This window comes from Tachypleus tridentatus, chromosome 1, assembly GCF_004210375.1.
Source record: "Tachypleus tridentatus isolate NWPU-2018 chromosome 1, ASM421037v1, whole genome shotgun sequence".
NCBI lineage: Eukaryota > Metazoa > Arthropoda > Merostomata > Xiphosura > Limulidae > Tachypleus > Tachypleus tridentatus.
The window spans coordinates 18551235-18572767 of record NC_134825.1 but is presented as its reverse complement, the minus strand read 5'-3'; the positions used below and the strand labels follow the sequence as shown (position 1 = coordinate 18572767).

The 21533-nt window shown below is 35.9% G+C and overlaps 1 protein-coding gene across 1 annotated transcript in view; it reads left to right on the top strand.

Moving 5' to 3' along the window:
• Window positions 1–21533, top strand: part of LOC143244129 (low-density lipoprotein receptor-related protein 2-like) — a 231445-nt gene that overhangs the window by 66825 nt on the left and 143087 nt on the right. The window contains 2 exon segments of the mRNA XM_076488262.1: window positions 15281–15400; window positions 17320–17454. Coding sequence (XP_076344377.1) covers window positions 15281–15400; window positions 17320–17454 — 255 coding nt within the window.

Here is a 21533-nt window from a genome sequence, read left to right as displayed (position 1 = left end):
TGTATGCAGTTGTGAGGAGTGTGTTTTGGATTGTTTGTGGTTTGGTTTTAATTATTTTATTGCTTACAGTTATCCATGCTGGAGCTGCATAATCTATTACTGGTCTAATATATGTTTTATAGATTTCTAGTATGTTGTCTGTAGATGCTCCACTGTTTTTACCAGTTAGACTCTTAGCATAGTTAGTTCTTCGCCAGACTTTATTTTTAATTTCGTTAACATGATTAGTCCAAGTTAATTTTGAATCATAGGTTAAACCTAAAAATTTTGCCGATGGGGCAGTCTGAAGTAGTGTGCCATTCATATATAATTCTGGCTGTTGTTCTCTGTGTTTTGTCAATTTCGTAAAGACGACAAGTTGTGTTTTTGCTATGTTTATTTTTATTCTATATTTTTGACAGCATTCGATTATTCTATTTAGTTGTGGTTGTATGTTAGTGACTACTACTGTGGGTGTTGCGGCACTTTTACAGACTGCCACGAACTGTGAGGAAAATCCATGCTTTGGATCCTTCAGTGGCATATTGTTTACATACATGATGAAGAGTATAGGGCTCACCACCCCTCCCTGAGGGACACCAGCTTCTGGAGTAAAGTACTCAGAAAAGGTACCCTCAACATTCACTCTACACTTTCTATTTAGAAAGCCAGCGAATAATTCCTCGCGGTAGTTCCATTTCATTCATTCGGAACCTTAGACCATCGTGCCATACAGTGTCGAATGCTTTCTCGATATCAAGGAAGCAAGCTACAGTACATTCTTTTTTATTGAAGCTATTTATTATAGTTTCGGTTAATCTGATTAAGTGATCTATCGTTTGTCTAAATTTCCTGAATCCATTTTGTTCTTTTGGTAATTTTGATGTTATGTGGAGAGTCTGTTACTGATTATTCTTTCAAAAATTTTGCCTACACAGCTGGTCAGTCTGATTGATCGGTAGCTATTAGGTTTATTTGCTGGCTTTCCTTCCTCATGGAACATTAATATATTAGCAAGCTTCCAAGAAACTGAGATGTATCCTGAGAATGTAAATAGATTAAAAAGTGTTTTTAGGTGATCAAACAATTTCGAAGTGCCCTTTTTTTAGAAGGATAGTTTGTATTTAACCTTCACCTGGAGCTTTGTTTTTTTGTGTTTTTTATTGCTTTGAGTATTTCTTGAAGGGATATTTCATTTGTTAGTAAAGTTTTTTCATAATCTGTGATAGGTCTTGTGTTTGTCTCAGTTATGTTTATTGGAAAAATTGGTTCAAATTATTTTGGTTTGGTTTGTTCGTTTTTTTTTGTTTTAATTTCGTGCAAAGCTACAAGAGAGCTGTCTGCGCTAGCCGTCCTTAATTTAGTAGTGTAAGATAGAGGGAAAGCAACTAGTTATCACAACCCACCGCCAGCTCTTGAGCTACTCTCTAACCAACGAACAGTCACTTTATAACGCCCCCACGGCTGAAAGGGCGAGCATGTTTCGTGTTACGGGGATTCGAACTCGCGACCCTGGGATTACGAGTCGAGTGTCTTAACCATCTAGCCATGCAGGACCCCATTGATGCTCTTTGATCAGATGACAAAAACGCACTGTATGACGTTTAAACATAAAAGTAGTGTAGAAACGAAGTTGTATATTGTGTAACTGCTGAATTATCTTTAGAAATAAACACCCACACAGCGAATATATCGCAAACTATATCTTACTCAATAAGTTAAATAGCTTGTTCTGTAACCTGTACATCGTATATGAACATCTTTAAAATAAACAATTTAAAATTCGTCGTGTCTAAACTTAACATGTCCAGTAAAGTATTTTGTTTTTGAATTTTCGCGCAACGCTACTCGAGGACTATCTGCGCTAACCGCCCCTAATTTAGCAGTGTAAGACTAGAGGAAAGGCAACTAGTCATCACCATCCACCGCCAACTCTTGGGCTACTCTTTTACCAACGAAAAGTTGGATTGACTGTCATATTATAACGCCCCCCACGACTGAAAAGGCGAGCATGTTTGGTGCGACGAGATGCGAACCCGCGACCCTCAGATTACGATTCGCGTGCCTTAACCCACTTGGTCATAGCCATTCCGCGTGAACCAAAGTAACATATAAAGATATCAGCCTGAAATGCTCTATAAAACAAAATTAGATTTTTTTTTCTGAATTTGTTTGTTTCAGAGCAAAACCATATTTGGCTGTGTCCACCGCGGGAAATCAACCCTAGATTTTAGTGTTTTAGTCCCTTGGACATGTCATTATCCCATCATGGGGGGAAGAGTTTACCTTAATATCAATTTATTATAAATATATTTAACTTTTCTTTACTTCTGTAGTGAATTTTGTTGTGTTTTTCACTGTTCTAACTTGATTGAAGAATGAGCGATAAAGTGAAGATAACGCACATTAGGGTTAGAAAAACGCCGAGATATAAATTCTAACCCTATAATTGTTTCTGTTGTAGTATTCTCCATCTCACATGTTTTTCTTTGTTGTTTTTTTTAACCTTAATTAACGGTAAAAATGTCACAGGTTTGAGAAAGTTAAAGTAAAGGAAACAACGTTTTGTCCTATATGCAACGATACAGAAGTTTTTTCTTTTATGGGAGTAGTTGCAGTCCATAAGTTTTCAAACCTACTATTACGTATCATAATTCATTTCAAATAAGTCTCCGATTTATTACGTTATGGATATTAATGTGTTACTATTTCAAATAACCGGAAATTTGAATTTCAATTTAGTAGTTAATACGTGTTAACATTTAATTAACTACTAAACTAAAATTCAACGTTACTATACATTGTACTGTTTTATATTTGTATATTAAAATGTGAAACGATACAATTTATAATAACGGTTATTCAGTGATGACGAGAAAACCGATTTGTATAGAAATATATATGTAAAAACAGCTGGTTTGGGTTGAGAAAATATTTATGTTGTTCGCTCCTCTACATAACAAATTTTCTCAATCCAAACCGGCCGTTTTTACATATACAATAACGGTTATTACTAACAGTTATCACAAATGACTTATCACACTTATTTATATACAAGAGTTTTACAAACAATATCGAGTCTTCTGTCCGTTCCAGAAAAGAATATGTTATCGACGATCCATAAATAGAAAGTTAATTCCGAGTTGATACTGTCATACCTCACTGAAGCTAGCTGGTTTGATTGTCCTCATTCGTCTGAGTTCATACTGTCATACCTCACTGAAGCTAGCTGGTTTGATTGTCCTCATTCGTCTGAGTTCATACTGTCATACCTCACTGAAGCTAGCTGGTTTGATTGACTTCATACGTCCGAGTTGATACTGTCATACCTCACTGAAGCTAGCTGGTTTGATTGATCACATACGTCCGAGTTGATACTGTCATACCTCACTGAAGCTAGCTGGTTTGATTGATCACATACGTCCGAGTTGATACTGTCATACCTCACTGAAGCTAGCTGGTTTGATTGATCACATACGTCCGAGTTGATACTGTCATTCCTCACTGAAGCTAGCTGGTTTGATTGACTTCATACGTCCGAGTTGATACTGTCATACCTCACTGAAGCTAGCTGGTTTGATTGACCACATACGTCCGAGTTGATACTGTCATATCTCACTGAAGCTAGCTGGTTTGATTGACTTCATACGTCCGAGTTGATACTGTCATACCTCACTGAAGCTAGCTAGTTTGATTGACCACATACGTCCGAGTTGATACTGTCATATCTCACTGAAGCTAGCTGGTTTGATTGACTTCATACGTCCGAGTTGATACTGTCATACCACACTGAAGCTAGCTGGTTTGATTGGCCCCATAGTCCGAGTTGATACTGTCATACCACACTGAAGCTAGCTGGTTTGATTGGCCCCATAGTCCGAGTTGATACTGTCATATCTCACTGAAGCTAGCTGGTTTGATTGTCCTCATACGTCTGAGTTGATACTGTCATACCTCACTGAAGCTAGCTGGTTTGATTGTCCTCATACGTCTGAGTTGATACTGTCATACCTCACTGAAGCTAGCTGGTTTGATTGTCCTCATACGTCTGAGTTGATACTGTCATACCTCACTGAAGCTAGCTGGTTTGATTGGCCCTATAGTCCGAGTTGATACTGTCATACCACACTGAAGCTAGCTGGTTTGATTGGCCCTATAGTCCGAGTTGATACTGTCATACCTCACTGAAGCTAGCTGGTTTGATTGGCCCCATAGTCCGAGTTGATACTGTCATACCACACTGAAGCTAGCTGGTTTGATTGGCCCCATAGTCCGAGTTGATACTGTCATATCTCACTGAAGCTAGCTGGTTTGATTGACTTCATACGTCCGAGTTGATACTGTCATTCCTCACTGAAGCTAGCTGGTTTGATTGACTTCATACGTCCGAGTTGATACTGTCATATCTCACTGAAGCTAGCTGGTTTGATTGGCCCCATAGTCCGAGTTGATACTGTCATACCACACTGAAGCTAGCTGGTTTGATTGGCCCCATAGTCCGAGTTGATACTGTCATATCTCACTGAAGCTAGCTGGTTTGATTGATCACATACGTCCGAGTTGATACTGTCATATCTCACTGAAGCTAGCTGGTTTGATTGACTTCATACGTCCGAGTTGATACTGTCATACCTCACTGAAGCTAGCTGGTTTGATTGACTTCATACGTCCGATTTTTACTGATGATGAAATTTAATTTCCTCGTAGAAATTCTAACAATCGAAGTAATTCACTGATATTAAACGGTTGATAATGTTCGAAATCTATAAACATCCTTGGTTAAATTTTGTAGTTTTCTCATTAATAGGTGTTAATCACAATCCGAAGTTTATAGCAATTTGACTGTTGCTATACAATAATTTTCTTCCAACAATACTGTCAATCACTAATATTACATACACACCTAGTGCATTATTTATTCTTACGCTCAAGAATGTTCTACAAATTTCGAGAACAGGCGAGTCTTGCGCTTTACCCAGTCAAGAATATGCGTCACACGCCAAAAATATATATTTTTAGGAATAATCATATGCACTAAAATAAACGTATAGCGGTAGATCTGTTACAGCAACTTTGTCTAAAGTTCTACTGATACAACAATGTCGTAGTTGAAACAGCTAATAATTTTTACGTTTTTACAACTAGTATAAGTTATACATTTATTAAGTACGTTCCGGTAGCATTTCCAGATCTTTTGTGCAAATGTTCTGTAGCTAAGGCATTCTTGTTAACCTAGATTTTAAAAGATTTTAACACGTGCTGATCATTTTAGTGAAACTTGTTTTTTTTCCCTTGCGACTTTGTCCACTCTGTGTATTTGTGGGGGTGAGTGAAGTCTTCAGAAGGTAAAGCAGATATTTATAGAAGTTAGGGATTTCCCCGTTGTATATGTACTTTGAAATAATCGGTAAAGAAAGTAGCTTAAGGTTATGGAATACCATCCTTGGAACCTTTATCTAATTTGAAAGTGTGGCATATCATACTTTTAATATCTTTGTCTTTTGCAAACATTTAGAAAGGTTTTCTCTTCACCCCAGTGTTCAGTGTAGTTATTATTCGAAACAGAAAAGCCGGCCATATAACTGAATATAAAGTTTGTTTATTTCCCAACTGTATTTTCTTTGCTGTCAGCACTCGTAAACATTCTATGTAATATATTTATGGAATATGTGTCATTGAGGATATCAGTGTACCTGAATGTTATACTAATAACACAACGCTGTAAAAGCTTGAAAACCAGAATATTTTTTTGTTAACTTTTAACATTATTTGTTCCAATCATACATGCGTGATTAACGAAACATCTCTACTGTAAAACTTTCAGGGATGTGAAGGCATAGCATAAGTGTTGTATTTGTTTTTGAATTTCGCGTAAAGCTACTCGAGGGCTACCTGCGCTAGCCGTCCCTAATTTAGCAGTGTAAGACTAGAGGGAAGGCAGCTAGTCATCACCACCCACCGTCAACTCTTGGGCTACTCTTTTACCAACGAATAGTGGGATTGACCGTCACATTATAACGCCCCCACACGGCTGGGAAGGCGAGCATGTTTGGTGCGACCGGAATTCGAACCCCCGACCCTAGGATTACGTGTCGAACGCCTTTACACGCTTAGCCATGCCAGGCCCTAAGTGTTGGAAGTATGCCTATTGTGTAAAAACACGATTAGAAGGCTACCTGTGTCAAAGTTAATTTTGGAAAAGTCTCAAGACTCGCCGAGAATAAAGAATGCCGGAACGTGAACATAAATATTCTTCGATAGATTGTTTTGTAGAATTGACGTCAACTGTCTGTTGTGGAGACACAAGTGTAGAGGACGACGTTTCGAAAATATTCCGCCTTTGACGTCCATTCTACAAAGTTTCATCGTGAATATAAATAATTAAAACTGAACTGTACGATATAAAAAAATGAGATTGTCACTGTTTGAAATTTTGTATTTTTGCTGCACCTTTCCCTGTGTATCCAGTGGATCGAATGTTTTGGAATAATTTCTAATCCATGTAGCAAGTGGTTGCTGATCCAGTTCATTGTCCTTTTCCCGTCTTTCCACTTGATCCGCCTTCCTGTGTCTCTAACTACCTGTGCATCCAGTGGATCGAATGTTTTGGAATAATTTCTAATCCATGTAGCAAGTGGTTACTGATCCAGTTCGTTGTCCTTTTCCCGTCTTTCCACTCGATCAGCCTTCCCGCGTCTCTAACTACCTGTTTTGTTTTGTTTTCATTTGTCATCTTATTCTGGTGATAAAATTTCAGACAGGTCTATTTTAACCAACGAGGCATATACTTAGTCGATTAGACTGGTGTAACAGAACAATTACAAAATAATTATTTATTTATTTTTTAGTTAAAATAAACTATTCCAAAACTTTAACAATATCACAACAGAATTCATTTTTATTGATAGATGGCGCCAAGTAAATGCATGGGTGCGTTCTATTGTAATGTCACGTGCGGGTTATTGATCGATAAGCTAGAAGGCTTGCAACGGTAAAATTCTGGGCCCGATTTCTAAGGTGGGTACAACGCACATTGCACCTTGAACATCTTTCCACTTAAAAGAATTAACATTTCTAACATTTTACATTATAAAACTTGGATTAACTTTATTACTTCTCTCCCCCGCCGATAGTACAGCTGTATGTCTACGGATTTACAACGCTAAAATCAGGGAATCGATTTCCCCTCGGTGGGCTCAGCAGATAGCCTGATGTGGCTTTGCTATAAGAAAACACACATTACTTATCTAAATGTACCCCAGTCACTCATCCTTAAGTTTATAGGCTTAAACGTTAACATCAGGGTTCAGTTCTCCGTGGTGAATGAAGCAGATAGTTTAATATGGCTTTGCTTTAAAATTAGCACACAAACACTAGCCTGAATGCTAATAATGTTAAAAATATGGTTTCACTACTTGTGGTGAGCCTCCCACAGATAACACTAGGTAACACAAACTTTGTTTCTGCATAATATGTGTTATTTCTTAATTGCTTGTGTTGTAAAAGTACAGAAAATGGTCATTATTTCCTTCAAACTTTGATTTTATGACCTGGATAATGAAATTTAGAAATTAACCTATTTTCTTCGTAAAAACGGGCAAATTTGCACATTTTTATTTGCATAAGGTTTGAATAAAACAACATATGAATCAAGATTTACATGTATTTATACAAAAATGAACAAAAATATTTAGAAGTGAGTAGCTTTTCGAAATTTTCCACTGTAATGTAAATCATTTTCACGTATCAGCCCCCAAATATAGTCTCCCATCATGTTTTCGTTATACCCTCCTTGGTAGCGGCAGTCAAAGTCCAGTATATCTTGGTGAAAGCACTCGCCTTGTTCCTCTGAGTATGTTTCCATGTTCTCCTTGAGTTTATCAAGGTGAGCGTCAAGGATATGGACTTTCAGGGACATCCTGCAGCCCATTTTGCCGTAGTTCTTCACCAGAGCCTCAACCAGCTCCACATATTTTTCGGCCTTGTGATTGCCCAAGAAGCCCCAAACCACTGCGACAAAGCTGCCCCAAGATTTTTTCCTTCCTATTGAGCTTCTTGAGAAATTCTGTGCACTCAAGCATCTTCTTTATTTGTGATACAACGAAGATCTTTGCCTCAGACAGTTTAGGGAAGAAGTCGCGAAGGTGCTTGAAGGCTGCAGACTCCTTATCAAGAGCTGTGACAAATTGTTTCATAAGACTCAGTTTTATGTACAATCATGGGAACAACACCTTCTGTCTCCAATAACCTCCCAACCATAGTCATCATACTTCAAGGCTTCTAGCAAGGTCTTGATGCTGTCGTATTCCTCTCTGAAGTGGACCGATTGAGTCAGGGGAAGATTCGGATACTTATTCCCATTATAGAGCAGCACAGCTTTGAAGCTTCTGGATGAGCTATTAGTGAAGAGACGCCACTCGTTAGGGTTACAGGTAATTCCAATTGCCTCGCACAGACCAGATACATTGGGGCAGAAGCAGAGCCCATCTTGACGAGTGAAGAAGCTTGAAAAATGTCGGTGATGCTTCCTCTGACTTGCGACTTGCACACTTCCATCTCACAAATCCCACTCCTTGAGACTAGATGGTCTATGTGTTCACGTAGGCAGCTAGAACTAAAGTGAAGTGATGAGTGGTGAAACACTGTATATATATTACTATGGAAAGTTCTAAAAGGTTCTTGAAAAATCTTGTAAGTTCTACAACATTCTAGAAAGTTCTTGAAAATTCTTGTAAGTTTGAGAAAATTCTCTATCAGGTACTCAGCACTAAATCTACCTGGAATGTTCTGAAAAATGGGTACATTTGAAAATTTCATTACCCAGGTCACAAAAGCAAAGTTTGAAGAGAAAAATAGGTCTTTTCCATTCACTTTTGGCATAGGCAATTGGGAAATAACACTTCTGCCCAGGAACAATGAAAAAGTAAAAATTTTGTTATATAGTGTAATCCATTGCGTAACTTTGTATTTAACCACAAATATAACATATATTACCCAAAATTCAAACTTGCAAGACTTTCCCCCAGTCGGAATTCAGTTACGCGTTACCTATGTGATTTGTGGACCTTCCTGAATATTTAGTGCAGAGGGTGTTTATCATGATAGTCAACTTTTTTGTTGGTATGTTCTCAGTTTGTTTATAAAACGGACAATTTCTATATTTATTTATTAGAAACATATCAGATTCTTTCCTTTTTATTTTCTGTTCGCTAAAATAATACATAATGCCTTGAAATATTTCAGAATGGAATGCAAAGATAAGAAAAATACATTTCTGGATTTATAAATAAATTTATAAAGAGCGGACTGGATTTATGCGAAAACCGTTTCAAAATACAGTGTTTGTTTGATGTCGCTTTCTTCGCATGATTGACAAATGAATTCTTACGATTTAATTTCAAGCAGTTCTTCAAGCTTTTATATCATCAAAGTCACAAGTAAAATTTTATCGCTTTAAGCACACTAAAATTTTGATTAACATTAATATATGTATAACAGTCCTGTTTTTGTTTTCGTACGTTTTGTGTCCCTCGCAAGGTTTTCATTGAACCTTTACATAATTTAATTTTTGTGTAGGTCTAACATGTGAACGAGTGGAAAATAAATGCATGCGTTTATATAAGTTATCTGTGCTCTCTACTAAATCAAAGTAAAGTATTTCAAAATACATTACTCTTACGAGCTGTGTTTTGTGGTTTTAAAAACGCTCTTCTTGGCAATTTCCGAAGTTAGACGTAGGAAAATTCGTCGAACCAACCGACGACAAAGTTTATTTTAACAAGGATTTTTCTCGCTATTGTACAAGGAATTTTGGCGTTCCTATAGTGAACCATACAACACGAGGAAGTTTCCACTAAAAAGTTTTCCAAATTAAAACAATATATTTTTGGAAAAGCTAAAATTTGATTCTGAGCTGATAACTCCTAAATAAAAGGTATCGTATACGAGGCCTAACATGGTGTGGTGGCGATGGATTGCTTGGCTCCCAGTTTCCTGATCACAGGCTTGAAATCCCTCACTACACATGCGCACTCTTTCGTTCGTAGGGACTTTAAAATGTGACGCTCATTTTATTATTATTATTATTATTATTATATATATATAAAAGAATAGCCCAAACGTTGTTGATGGATGCCTTCCCTCTATTACTTCAAAAGTAAGAACGAGAAACGCAAATAGCCCTGGAATAGCTTTTTGCGAAATTTAACAACACGAATAAACAAAACATTCTAGCAAAGCGTTCATTAGTTTATATTTTCCTCATAAAATGCTACAGTCAAACGATTCATTTCAACAAGTTCTAGATTATTTTAGTTTAGAACATCTTGAGAAAACCCTCTTACCTGTATCAAGCTACTAAGGTATTAAAACACTACAAAATGACAATGTGTCTCAGAACAGCTGGTATCGGTATTAATACTTTTATTGATAAGGAGAGAACAACGTTTCGACATTCCTAGGTCATCTTCAGGTTAAGATTTGTTAGTTTGTTTTGGAATTTCGCACAAACTACTCGAGGGCTATCTGTGCTAGCCATCCCTAATTTAGCAGTGTAAGACTAGAGGGAAGGCAGCTAGTCATCACCACCCACCCCCAAGCGCGTAAGGCGTGCGACTCGTAATCCGAGGGTCGCGGGTTCGCACCCGTGTCGCGCTAAACATGCTCGCCCTCCCAGCCGTGGGGGCGTTATAATGTGACGGTCAATCCCACTATTCGTTGGTAAAAGAGTAGCCCAAGAGTGGGCGGTGGGTGGTGATGACTAGCTGCCTTCCCTCTCGTCTTACACTGCTAAATTAGGGACGGCTAGCACAGATAGCCCTCGAGTAGCTTTGTGCGAAATTCCAAAAACAAACAAAACAAACATAGGTATAAAGGTGTTTCTTTATATTGGTTCAATTTTGGTTTGAGTTTTTGAACACTGCAAATGAAATAAACACAACATAACCATAGAAAACACCAACATACTAAGTAGGGAAACAAATATCTATACAAACTCAAATCAAAAGAAGCCCTAAATCAATATAAATGAACACCTTTACACTTATATTAATTAATAACCTAACATCTAACTGTAACGTCCCCTACAGTTCCGTACCCGTTGAAACTCTTGTCCTCCTTAAGTGTCCGGCAACGTTCACTTACAAATTCTCTCTTTCTTGACCTGAAGATGACCTAGGAAGGTCGAAATGTTGTTCTCCCCTTCTCAGTAAAAGTGTTAAATCCATACCAGCCATTTTTAGATATATTTTAATTTCCAGTGGATTTGTCATCATTAAGAACTAAAAAATGATGTTTATAGAAACCGTGAATACAACAAAATTTCATGGAAAAGTAAAGAAAAACTTATATAACAACATGTCGTTACGAAACCTTGTTTACAAAATACTGGAAGACCTACAAAACAACACGAAATATTTCTTTTATGGTTTATTACAGGACTTGTATGTTTTTACCACAGAGTGACGCGAAACTCAACTTCACCATGACAGTCCTGATCCTGCCTTTCTATGGTTTTTCCAAATCACGCCAATTCATATTACCATTTTTTAATTTTTATTTTGATGCAATAATTGGTCTAGATGTCACTAACCGTGCAACAGGGTGTAGTAATGATCTTGTCGTAATGTCGCTGGTGTATATTTGGAATCATTGTAAGAACAGATAGACAAGTATAAACAAGCCGTAACAATATGCAACAAAAATGCCAAATTTAGCTTTAAATATAGCAGTTGCTCATTAATTTCACAATTTTATTTTGTTTTTTATAGTAAATTTTATGCAGTTAAATAAATCTGTTTACCTATGCTTGAAAACTATATCTAAATTATTAATTTTGTACTAATTCTCAATCTCAAATGGAAATAATGATGAATGTTACACTACCGTTTTTGCTTCTGGTGTAAATTGATTGCGAATGTTATGATTCAAGATTGTCTGATTCAGCTGACTAGAAACCTTAAACACAAACAAACAAAAACGAGAAATCTGATGATAATACAACCTTGTCCAAAATATTTGTACAATAGACATAAAACATTAGGACCCGGCATGGCCAATATATAGTATTTATGAATTTTAGGTAACTACAAATGAAATAACTTCACAAATAAATATGGCCCGGCATGGCCAAGCGTGTTAAGGCGTTCGACTCGTAATCTGAGGGTCGCGGGTTCGAATCCCGGTCACACCAAATATGCTCGCCCTCCCAGCTGTGGGGGCGTTATAATGTGACGGTCAATCCTACTCTTCGTTGGTAAAAGAGTAGCCCAAGGGTTGGCGGTGGGTGGTGATGACTAACTGCCTTCCCTCTAGTCTTACACTACTAAATTAGGGACGGCTAGAGCAGATAGCCCTCGAGTAGTTTTGTGCGAAATTCAAAAACAAACATTCATAGATCTTTTGTCTCTTTAACAAATGAAAACGAGTCCATGACAGTAAATTCATTAAATATTAGTGGCTCGTTTTATTACAAACATTCCATTGGATGAGACCACTGGCAATTGTTTGGAGAAAAAAAAACTCTTCCAAGTAGAGTCTCTTGTTTGTGGCTTAACAGAGGAACAAATTAGATCTTTAATTATTCATTCGGTGAAGAGTACTCATTTTGTTTTCATACTGTTCTATATTAATGCCCGCGTGGTGACATAGAATTGTTTGTTTGTTAGTTTTTGAATTTTGCGCAAAGCTACACGAGGGCTATCTGCGCTAACCGTCCCTAACTTAGCAGTGTAAGACAGCTAACGACAACTCTTGGGCTACTCTTTTTCCAATGAATAGTGGGATTGATCGTCACATTATAACGCCCCCACGACTGAAAGGGCGAGCATATTTGGTGCGATAGGGATTGGAACCCGCGACCGTCAAATTTCGAGTCGAACGCCTTAACCAACCTGGCCATGTCGGGCCCGTAACATAGAAGGTAGCATGTGATCGAATAAACATGTGCGAGATGTTATTCTAGTCTGTATAAGTTGTTTTGAGCATTTGTTCATCACATACACATCTGTTTTGTATGAAAGGGCGTGCCTGTGATATAATCTTTTTCTAAATAGATGAATGCTTTGGAGTTGTTCGGACAAATTTTCTGTAGTTGGTGTAGAGCCATGCCTCGTCAAGTGCCAGACAAAAGTGGAGCGTCAAAGTGTTCGATTGTCCAGAAATGGTATAAATGAAACGTACACTGCAAAAACAGTGGAGGCACTCCCAATGTACTCTATCTAGAATCGTGAAGTGTCGTTATCGGAAACTACATTAAACATTGTTTCAGGAAAGTCCTCTGGTATACGTAGAAAATTACTTCCCAAGACGATCAGATTAACATCTTAGGACAGGAATGGCATAAACACACTCATTCCTGGTTATCCAGAAGTACAGTGAAGAAGAAATTAACCAAACAAGGTTGTTTTGCAAAAAAGACTATCTCCAAAACGATATTAATCAAAATTCACCGCCGTTGCCGTGTTACCTGGACAAGACAGCATGCCAACTTTGTTAGAACAGTGGTGGTATGCCATTTTTTTTTTTAGGTGTGTCCTGTTTCCAACTTGTTAAAGCTTATGGTAGGATTCGTGTTCGTCGTTTGCCTGGAAAACGGAGAAGGAAGATTTCTTTCCCACAAGAAGTGGTGCATTATATGGTTAAATAACTGCTTTTCATACCCTCCAGAGACACGTCAATGATGATGCTTGCAGGCATTACATTGGAGACGATATTTCTGCCATATTCTAAAGATACGTTTGGTAATATCTAGAATAACAGTGCCATTGTCCACAGTGTGCGTGATGTACTGGATTATCTAGACCAAGAGAACGTTACAAGATTGTCATGACCAGCAAAGTCTCCAGATTGTAATTCCATTAAGAACTGTTGGGCAGAAGTGCTAACCATGATTCATTCTAAACCAGCTACTGTAGCTGAATTGTAACGCCTTCTAGTGACAATTTGAAATGAAATCATGATACATTAGGTCAATAATCTCATTGAAAGCATACCATATCACCTTGCGTAGGTTCTTACAGTACGAAGAAAACCGACCAACCAAGCACTGAACGTTTAACCACTTGTGTAGCTTTATGCTTAATTCCAAACAACAATAACAAAAACTTTTCCTTCATGTTTACCTACAAACTGACTAGTGACGTGTGTAACACATGCGTCATTGCATAATCACTAAACTTTCATTTTCTGATGAAGAATTTCTACCGATTTTCGCCACAACTGGTTTTTACACTAGGAAAAATCTCCATTCAGGAAACAGCGTTATAATTTGTCTTTAGACAGTCATCTCTGTGGTTTGTTTTGTTTGTCAATATTATTTTGTACTCTTGTCTTCAAAGTCACAGATATGTTAAATCAGCGTTAATCCGTCATCGGTTTCCTGCCGATTCTTCTGTTATTTAAGATTATTATTTTTAATTGCAAGATAAATCTCAGCAGTGCACATGTGAATTGCACAATACTAAGTGATCAGAAATTACCGTAACTGGTAATTAGTGTTATTATAGTATTATTTTGACAAATGCAGACTTGTAACATATCCTCAAAGAAGAACGTTATTGTAAATTTTGTTAACACTCACCATAAAAGTTAAAACATCCTAATATCAATTAGTTACAGATATAAAACCATGTCTCCCAAATTCTTACTTGAACTGCTTTCCTTCTTTGCCTGAAAACAAAACAAACAAGCTTAATACCGAGGTGCAGCAGGCCACGGTATCTCTTGGTAAAAGTTTTGTAATGATAAGGCATAAAAGTATAGCACAGAGTATTCCACATTAGATACATGAGACTATGTTTGTGGTTTTAAACATGCAAGGCCCTCCACGGCCAGGTGGCTAGGGCGCAGAACTTTTAATCTGAAGGTCGCGGGTTCGAATCCCTGACGCTCCAAACATGCTCGTCCTTTCAGCCGTCCCTAATTTAGCAGTGTAAGACTAGAGGGAAGGCAGCTAGTCATCACCACCCACCGCCAACTCTTGGGCCACTCTTTTACCAACGAATAGTGGGATTGACCATAACATTATAACGCCCCCACGGCTGGGAGGGCGAGCATGTTTGGCGCGACTCGGGCGCGAACTCGCGACCCTCAGATTACGAGTCGCACGCCTTAACGCGCTAGGCCATACCAGGCCCTTATTGAAAATACACACACAGATTTGCGCGAAATTCAAAACAAACAAACAAACAAAAAATGAATGACTGATAATAATATCGTAAAATTACGTTTCAAGTTTTCAACTTAAATAAAGATAATGCTTACTGAAATAACCTTATGTTAACTGTACTGTTTTTGTTTTCAGAAAATATAACTTGTTCTCCCGACAACTTTCGTTGCAACAATGGCCGTTGCATACCTCGAAGGTGGGTCTGTGATTATCAGAAAGACTGCGAAAAAGAGGAGGATGAGCATCAGAGCTGTCGTGAGTATTTTGTTTTTGGTGACTTTATAATTTGTACCCCGCTGGTACGGATTTACAGCGCTAAAATCAGTGGACTCAGCAGATAGCTCAAAGTGGCTTTGCTATAAGAAATTACACATACACTACATAATTTTACAGTGAAGTAGATCGAAATACTAAAGAAGTTTTTGTAAGAAAGTATATTTTTCATATATATTCAAATTTGGACAGCAATTATCAAAATAATATGCAAATATGGTTAGAACACAAACAAAACTAGGTCTAAAGAGTATGACATTGAAAGATAGGAACAGTTGTCAATATTTTTGACTATTAACTTTTTGACAGATATTAACTTTTATTTCACACAAAGCTACTCCAGCCGTCCCTAATTTAGTAGTGTAAGACTAGAGGGAAAATCACCACCCAAATCTTCATACTTGAAAATAATTACACATATTTGTAGGTGCCAGTGATTAAAATTCAACTTGCTAATGTATTGGAATGTTATTTTATTTTTTTGTTTAATAATATTTTATGAATTTGGAAATTATATCTTTAATCATAGGTAATTAACATTTGTAGAAATTCTAAAAGATTGATTTCAAACTTGTAAGTGAAGTTTTAAGATGCTATTATGGAAATATAAAAAGCAAATTTATTTTTTAAGACCTACAATAAGAAATAATACAACTTTCAATTTTTCTTATGATGACTATTATAAGCATAATCCAGGTTTCTATAGTAATTTTCTCACTGCTTTTACAATAATTTATTGTTTGCATACATAATTTCCTTGTCATTTTGCCTTTTATTTGACTTGGCTCAGAGTCCTATTTAAGTTGTGCTAAATGTCACCAGCAGTTGATTATCGTTATTTTAAAGTACTGATGCATTTGAATTGAATGAAAATGAAGTCATTAAAGACAATGATATATGTACCAATACAGTTAGTTTAACCTAATACATGGTGTTATATGTTTTTCTACATTGTGGTTTCTTCTTAAAGAACTTTTATCAAACAATACTTTTAGGTTTTGATTTAGTACATGTAGTAATTGGAACTTTTCAAAACTAAATTAGTAAAAATAGAAAAATAAGTTAGTGAAATACATTGAAATTTTAATAAGTGTTTTCTGTTTTTGATATTCATTCTTGTTAGGATTTGCTTTGCTTTTTTTATTTTGAGTTGTACTCTTTCCATGACTTTTAACAAACTGTCTTTTTTGTCTATAGAGACTTATCTCTTTTACTTCTTTGATTTGAGACATTTCTGTCTTTGTCTCTATTACAGTAATGTTTGTTTTTCTCCCTTATCCACAACTTGTTTTTGCCTAAAAATTGCAATTTATTTTCTGAGATGAGTGGTTGCTTTTTTTGTTTGTTCTTCATTAAGTAGGTATTTTTATTTTCACCCATTTTTGTTTGTTCATTTACAATGTTTTATTTTTTACTTTCCTTCATTTCTGTTGCAACCAAGTTTTCTTTTATTTTATACTTTTCTTATAAGAGAATAAAATATTGTGAAACATTATCCTTATTTAACATTAGAGTTTTGTAAGAATAAATAAACTTTATTTAAAAAAACAGACTGCTCTTTTTTTTAAAGTTTTTAAGGTTAAATATTGAACAATAAAGGATCCATATTAGTAATATTACAGGTTCTTTGTGTTTTCAGGTTCTAAGAAAAATGCGTTTCTCTTATGAAGCTATTGAAATGTAAAAAAAAAAAAGTTGATTTTCAAACCACATTATTTTCCTGAATAAAGTAAATATGTGCTTTGTTGTTTTTTTAAGAACAAAGACTTCTGATTAATCATATTCTAATTCTGTACCTCATTAATGCATTTATGATTATCCATAATTCTCTATTCAGCAGTTATTTTCATTCTACTTGACATTTTCTGTTTTTAATTTTGTTTTTATTTTTTAAATTTAAGCTCCACCTCAGTGCAATGCAAACCAGTATTCCTGTGGCCAGTATGTGTTCAATCAATCCTACTGTATTCCAAAGCACTGGCACTGTGATAGGGTTGTGGACTGTGTAGATGGGACAGATGAAGGGGACTTATGTGGTAAGCATATGTACTTAAATATTACTTTTGATAAAATGATCTTTCATTTATTTATTCTCTATAGATTAAAATTGGAGGGTTATTGATACAGGTTTTTGATTATGAACTCAATAAAGTCTTAAGATGTTTAGATTGGTTATGCAGTTTATTGCATAAACAAATTTGCTCGGGATCTTACTTAAGATGTTCTACATTTGGTGTACAAGTTATAGCTTGTAGTGTTCTTCTGTAGACAAATAGTTGTATGTTATAAAGTAAAGTTACCTTTCTGGTACATCCACGAATAACATCTATGACTGAAGGTAGTACGTGTACATAATGATTATGCTCAGAAATAATCTATATAATTATTAACCTCAAGATTACTCTTTCCTGTCAGTAAACTCTGCTAATGATGTGTACAGTTATTAAATCTAAACTCTATAATGGAGATTTTCTATTTAAGTTTATTTGTGCATGAGGCATGCTCACAAGGTCAAATGTGACCCAGAGCTCTCAGTTGAACAAAACTGATATAGAAAAAAAATAAACTGTCATTAGGAGCATTTTGAGGTTCTAGAGAATCTTGTAGCTCTGTTTAATATTCAAGTTAAATCAGGAAAAAAATGAGTGATCCAAGTTTATAAATTTTATTTTGATTTACCTCTATGTAATCTTCTATAACCTGATAAACAGAAACATTTGTTTGGTCAAATTATCTGTTTAAAGAAATGTAACTGTTGCAGGAATTTATTATTATGTAATGTGAACATTTGAAAAATTCTTAAGTTTTTATTTGTTTTTTTATGTACACACAGCAAGGTGTCATGCTAACTTTTAACTTGCATTATCTGAATGAAAAGTGAATTGATAATTATTGCAACATCTGTTATAGTATCTGTTTTGAAAATTTATATATTTAATTCTTAAAGTAAGTATTTTCAACACAGTAATTTATGTATTGTTTTGTTGTCATCTCTTTAAAAGTAAGTTGAACAATAAACAAACTAGTTAAAGTGCAGTGGACCTTTATAAAACACTGATGTCTCAACCATGCAGAAAATAGATTATTCTACAGATAGAGATCTAAATTTGCTGGATATGAATATTTTAGGCTGTACAGTTTAAAAGATCTAGTATTTCTAGTTCACTGACCTACATTAAACCTTTTGTTTGTCTCTGTAACATGATAGCAAGGAAACAGAGTAGCATGTAAGAGGTACAGCTTGGACCGTTTATTAAGGCCAGTCAGTCATTCCAAATAAAGCCAACCAGTTTTGTTTTTATGAACACTTTTCATACTTGAGCATGTTTGATATGAATGTAAATAAATACTCATTGCAGAAGTGTGTAGTTTAAGCTCCCTTGGTAATTTTTGCTTGATTTGCTAAAGCATCCATCCAATTGCTGAATGGGGGCATAGTTCTTTATATTTGACCCACACGAGGATTGGGGGTAAATCATTTCATATTTCACCCATATCAAAACAGTAATCAAAAGAACAATTTTCAGTATGAAGATAAAATATTTTTTAATATACTTTTATTTTCGAGATTTTTGGGAAATAATCATAATTTATCATGACGGAATCATTTCACTTCAGTAGTATTACATATAATATAAAACCACATAGCTCTTCCTTGTGCCCCAACGTTTTTCAGCAGTGTTACATATAATATAAAACCACAGTTCCCTTCCTTATGTCTCAAAGTCCATGCCAACCCAAAATTCCCATACTGGAATCCAAGTCTGTTTACTTTGAGTATTCAAACATCAGCCTTATCATAGTGCCACAATTATACACTTCTTTGAGAATCTACTAGATATCAATTGCAGCTCTATTACAAGTTTGTTTTTTTTCTATGAACATATGTAGGTTATTCATACTTGTGGATTGTCACATAAATTAAACAGTTTTATGAGGAAAGAAGAATGTCACTTTGAGTAATGAAGAATTACAATAATAAATATAGAATTTGCACACTTCTTTCCAAGCAATCAATAAAGGCTTGGCACACATAATAAACCCCTGATGCTAGAGATCATACAAGTAATCTGTAACAGTTGGCAAAGCTGTGGAGGTATACATGACAATGCAAGTGTTACTGACAGTGTTACAGTTTGTCTCAGGTTTTGACTCACATTCTGTAGAACTTGAGGAGTTAAGGTTGCGGTGATTCTCTGCTTAAAATGTTCTAGTTTCCTTGGATGTATGACAAACAATAAGTGCATGTTTTATTTAAAACATCATGTTGCAAGATAAGGGGAGCATGCAGAGGAAAAATGATATCATTGTGTTCTCTCTGACATTCAGCATGTAATGGGATGGCTCAATGTCCTGATGAAACTATTTTCTATAGTGTGTTTGCAAATACAGTCACCAGGCTAACATGTTAATGTAAAAGAGCAAGAGAAGTCTTTTCCACTCCACCCTGTGGATGAAAACTGAACCAACATGATGTACTATCATACCACACCAATCTACCTCTTCTCTCTGTTTCTTAATTGCAACCTTCTGCAATTCATTGTGGGTTTTCCTGTGGTGATTTCTATCAATTTGGACATAAAATGCCGTCTTATCTGTCCTTACCACTGTAGGCCAGCATCCATCCAGTTTATACCACATGCGTGAAAAATTTGCAAAGCTCCTGATATGTCATTTTCTGCTAAGTTCAGTTTGCCACTGTTGAAGAAAGTTCCACCTTACAAAAGTCCTGAGATTGTATTTTCGTCTATAGCTTGAAAAATGAAATTTATGATTTTTAAGGATTTGAAGCATGTTTCTTTGGTTTATTCCTGCTTCTTATACAATTTGGTGAGTTTACTTCATGAGTTTTGCTGTATTGTGTGCACTTATTTTGGGGATGCTGGATGGTCTCTTTTTACTTGATTTGTGAGTTGGTCAACTGAATTGCTTTCCTTCAAAATGTCTTCCTGTCATCCAATTCAATTAAAGTGAGAAATTATGATATTTAAATTGAACTTTTCAGACTTGACAAAAAACATACTTTACCTGTAAGGACTAGCATACCCCATGACTGATTATTCTCATTCAGTGACATGACCTCTGAGATATCATATTGCTAACCTTTGGAGGACATTTACTGTTGACATTTTTGCATTACACCCATTTCCACCTAACAAAAAGGAATTAAAGAGATAGAACAAAGTTATTAGAATCATTTTCTTGACAATGTGCTATGCAAAACTACACAGACTTTTTGGAACACAGTTTCATTCTATAAGTTACAAAAAACAGGAATGTATAGTTATGTACTAAATTAACGTCTTTAACTCGACCAGCTATAAGTTTGTTTGAAAAAAAGTATAAAGCTCCTTATGGGTTGGCCTGACATGGCCAAGTGTGTTAAGGCAGTTGACTCGTAATCCGAGGGTCGTGGGTTCGAATCCCAGTTGCACCAAATGTGCTCACCCTTTCAGCCATGGGGGCATTATAATGTGATGGTCAGTCACACTATTCATTGGTAAAAGAGTAGCCCGAGAGTTGGCAATGGGTGGTGATGACTAGCTACCTTCCCTCTAGTCTTACACTGCTAAATTAGGGACGGCTAGCACAGATAGCCCTCGAGTAGCTTTGTGCAAAATTCAAAACAAACAAAAACAAGACCTAGAATAAATTATTTGAAATTTTACATTAAAACTTTACATTAAAATAAGAAGATAAAAACAGCATGGTACATCTGCATACCATATTTTTACCTTGTTGCATTCTTAACTCTCAGTAATTAGTTTTTATTAACAAATTCTTGTTTGTTTAGAGTTAAGCACAAAGCTACACAGTGGGTTATGTATTAAAATTTGGTTTCTAGTGTTGTAAGTCTGCAGACATGTTGCTGTGCCTCTGGGGGAACTAATTATTGTATTTTGTCATTGACCTGTAAGCATGTGAATACATTTTTATAATGCTTATTGAAAAATCCTCATTATATATCTATACACTAGCACCATAGCATTTGACAGAGGTTGTACTTTAAGTTTTCCAAAAGTATTTAAACATCTTTACAACTTGAATAAAACTTATTCCTTCCTAAAGTGTGAAAGCCCATATAAAATGTATGGTGTACAACATATGGAATGAT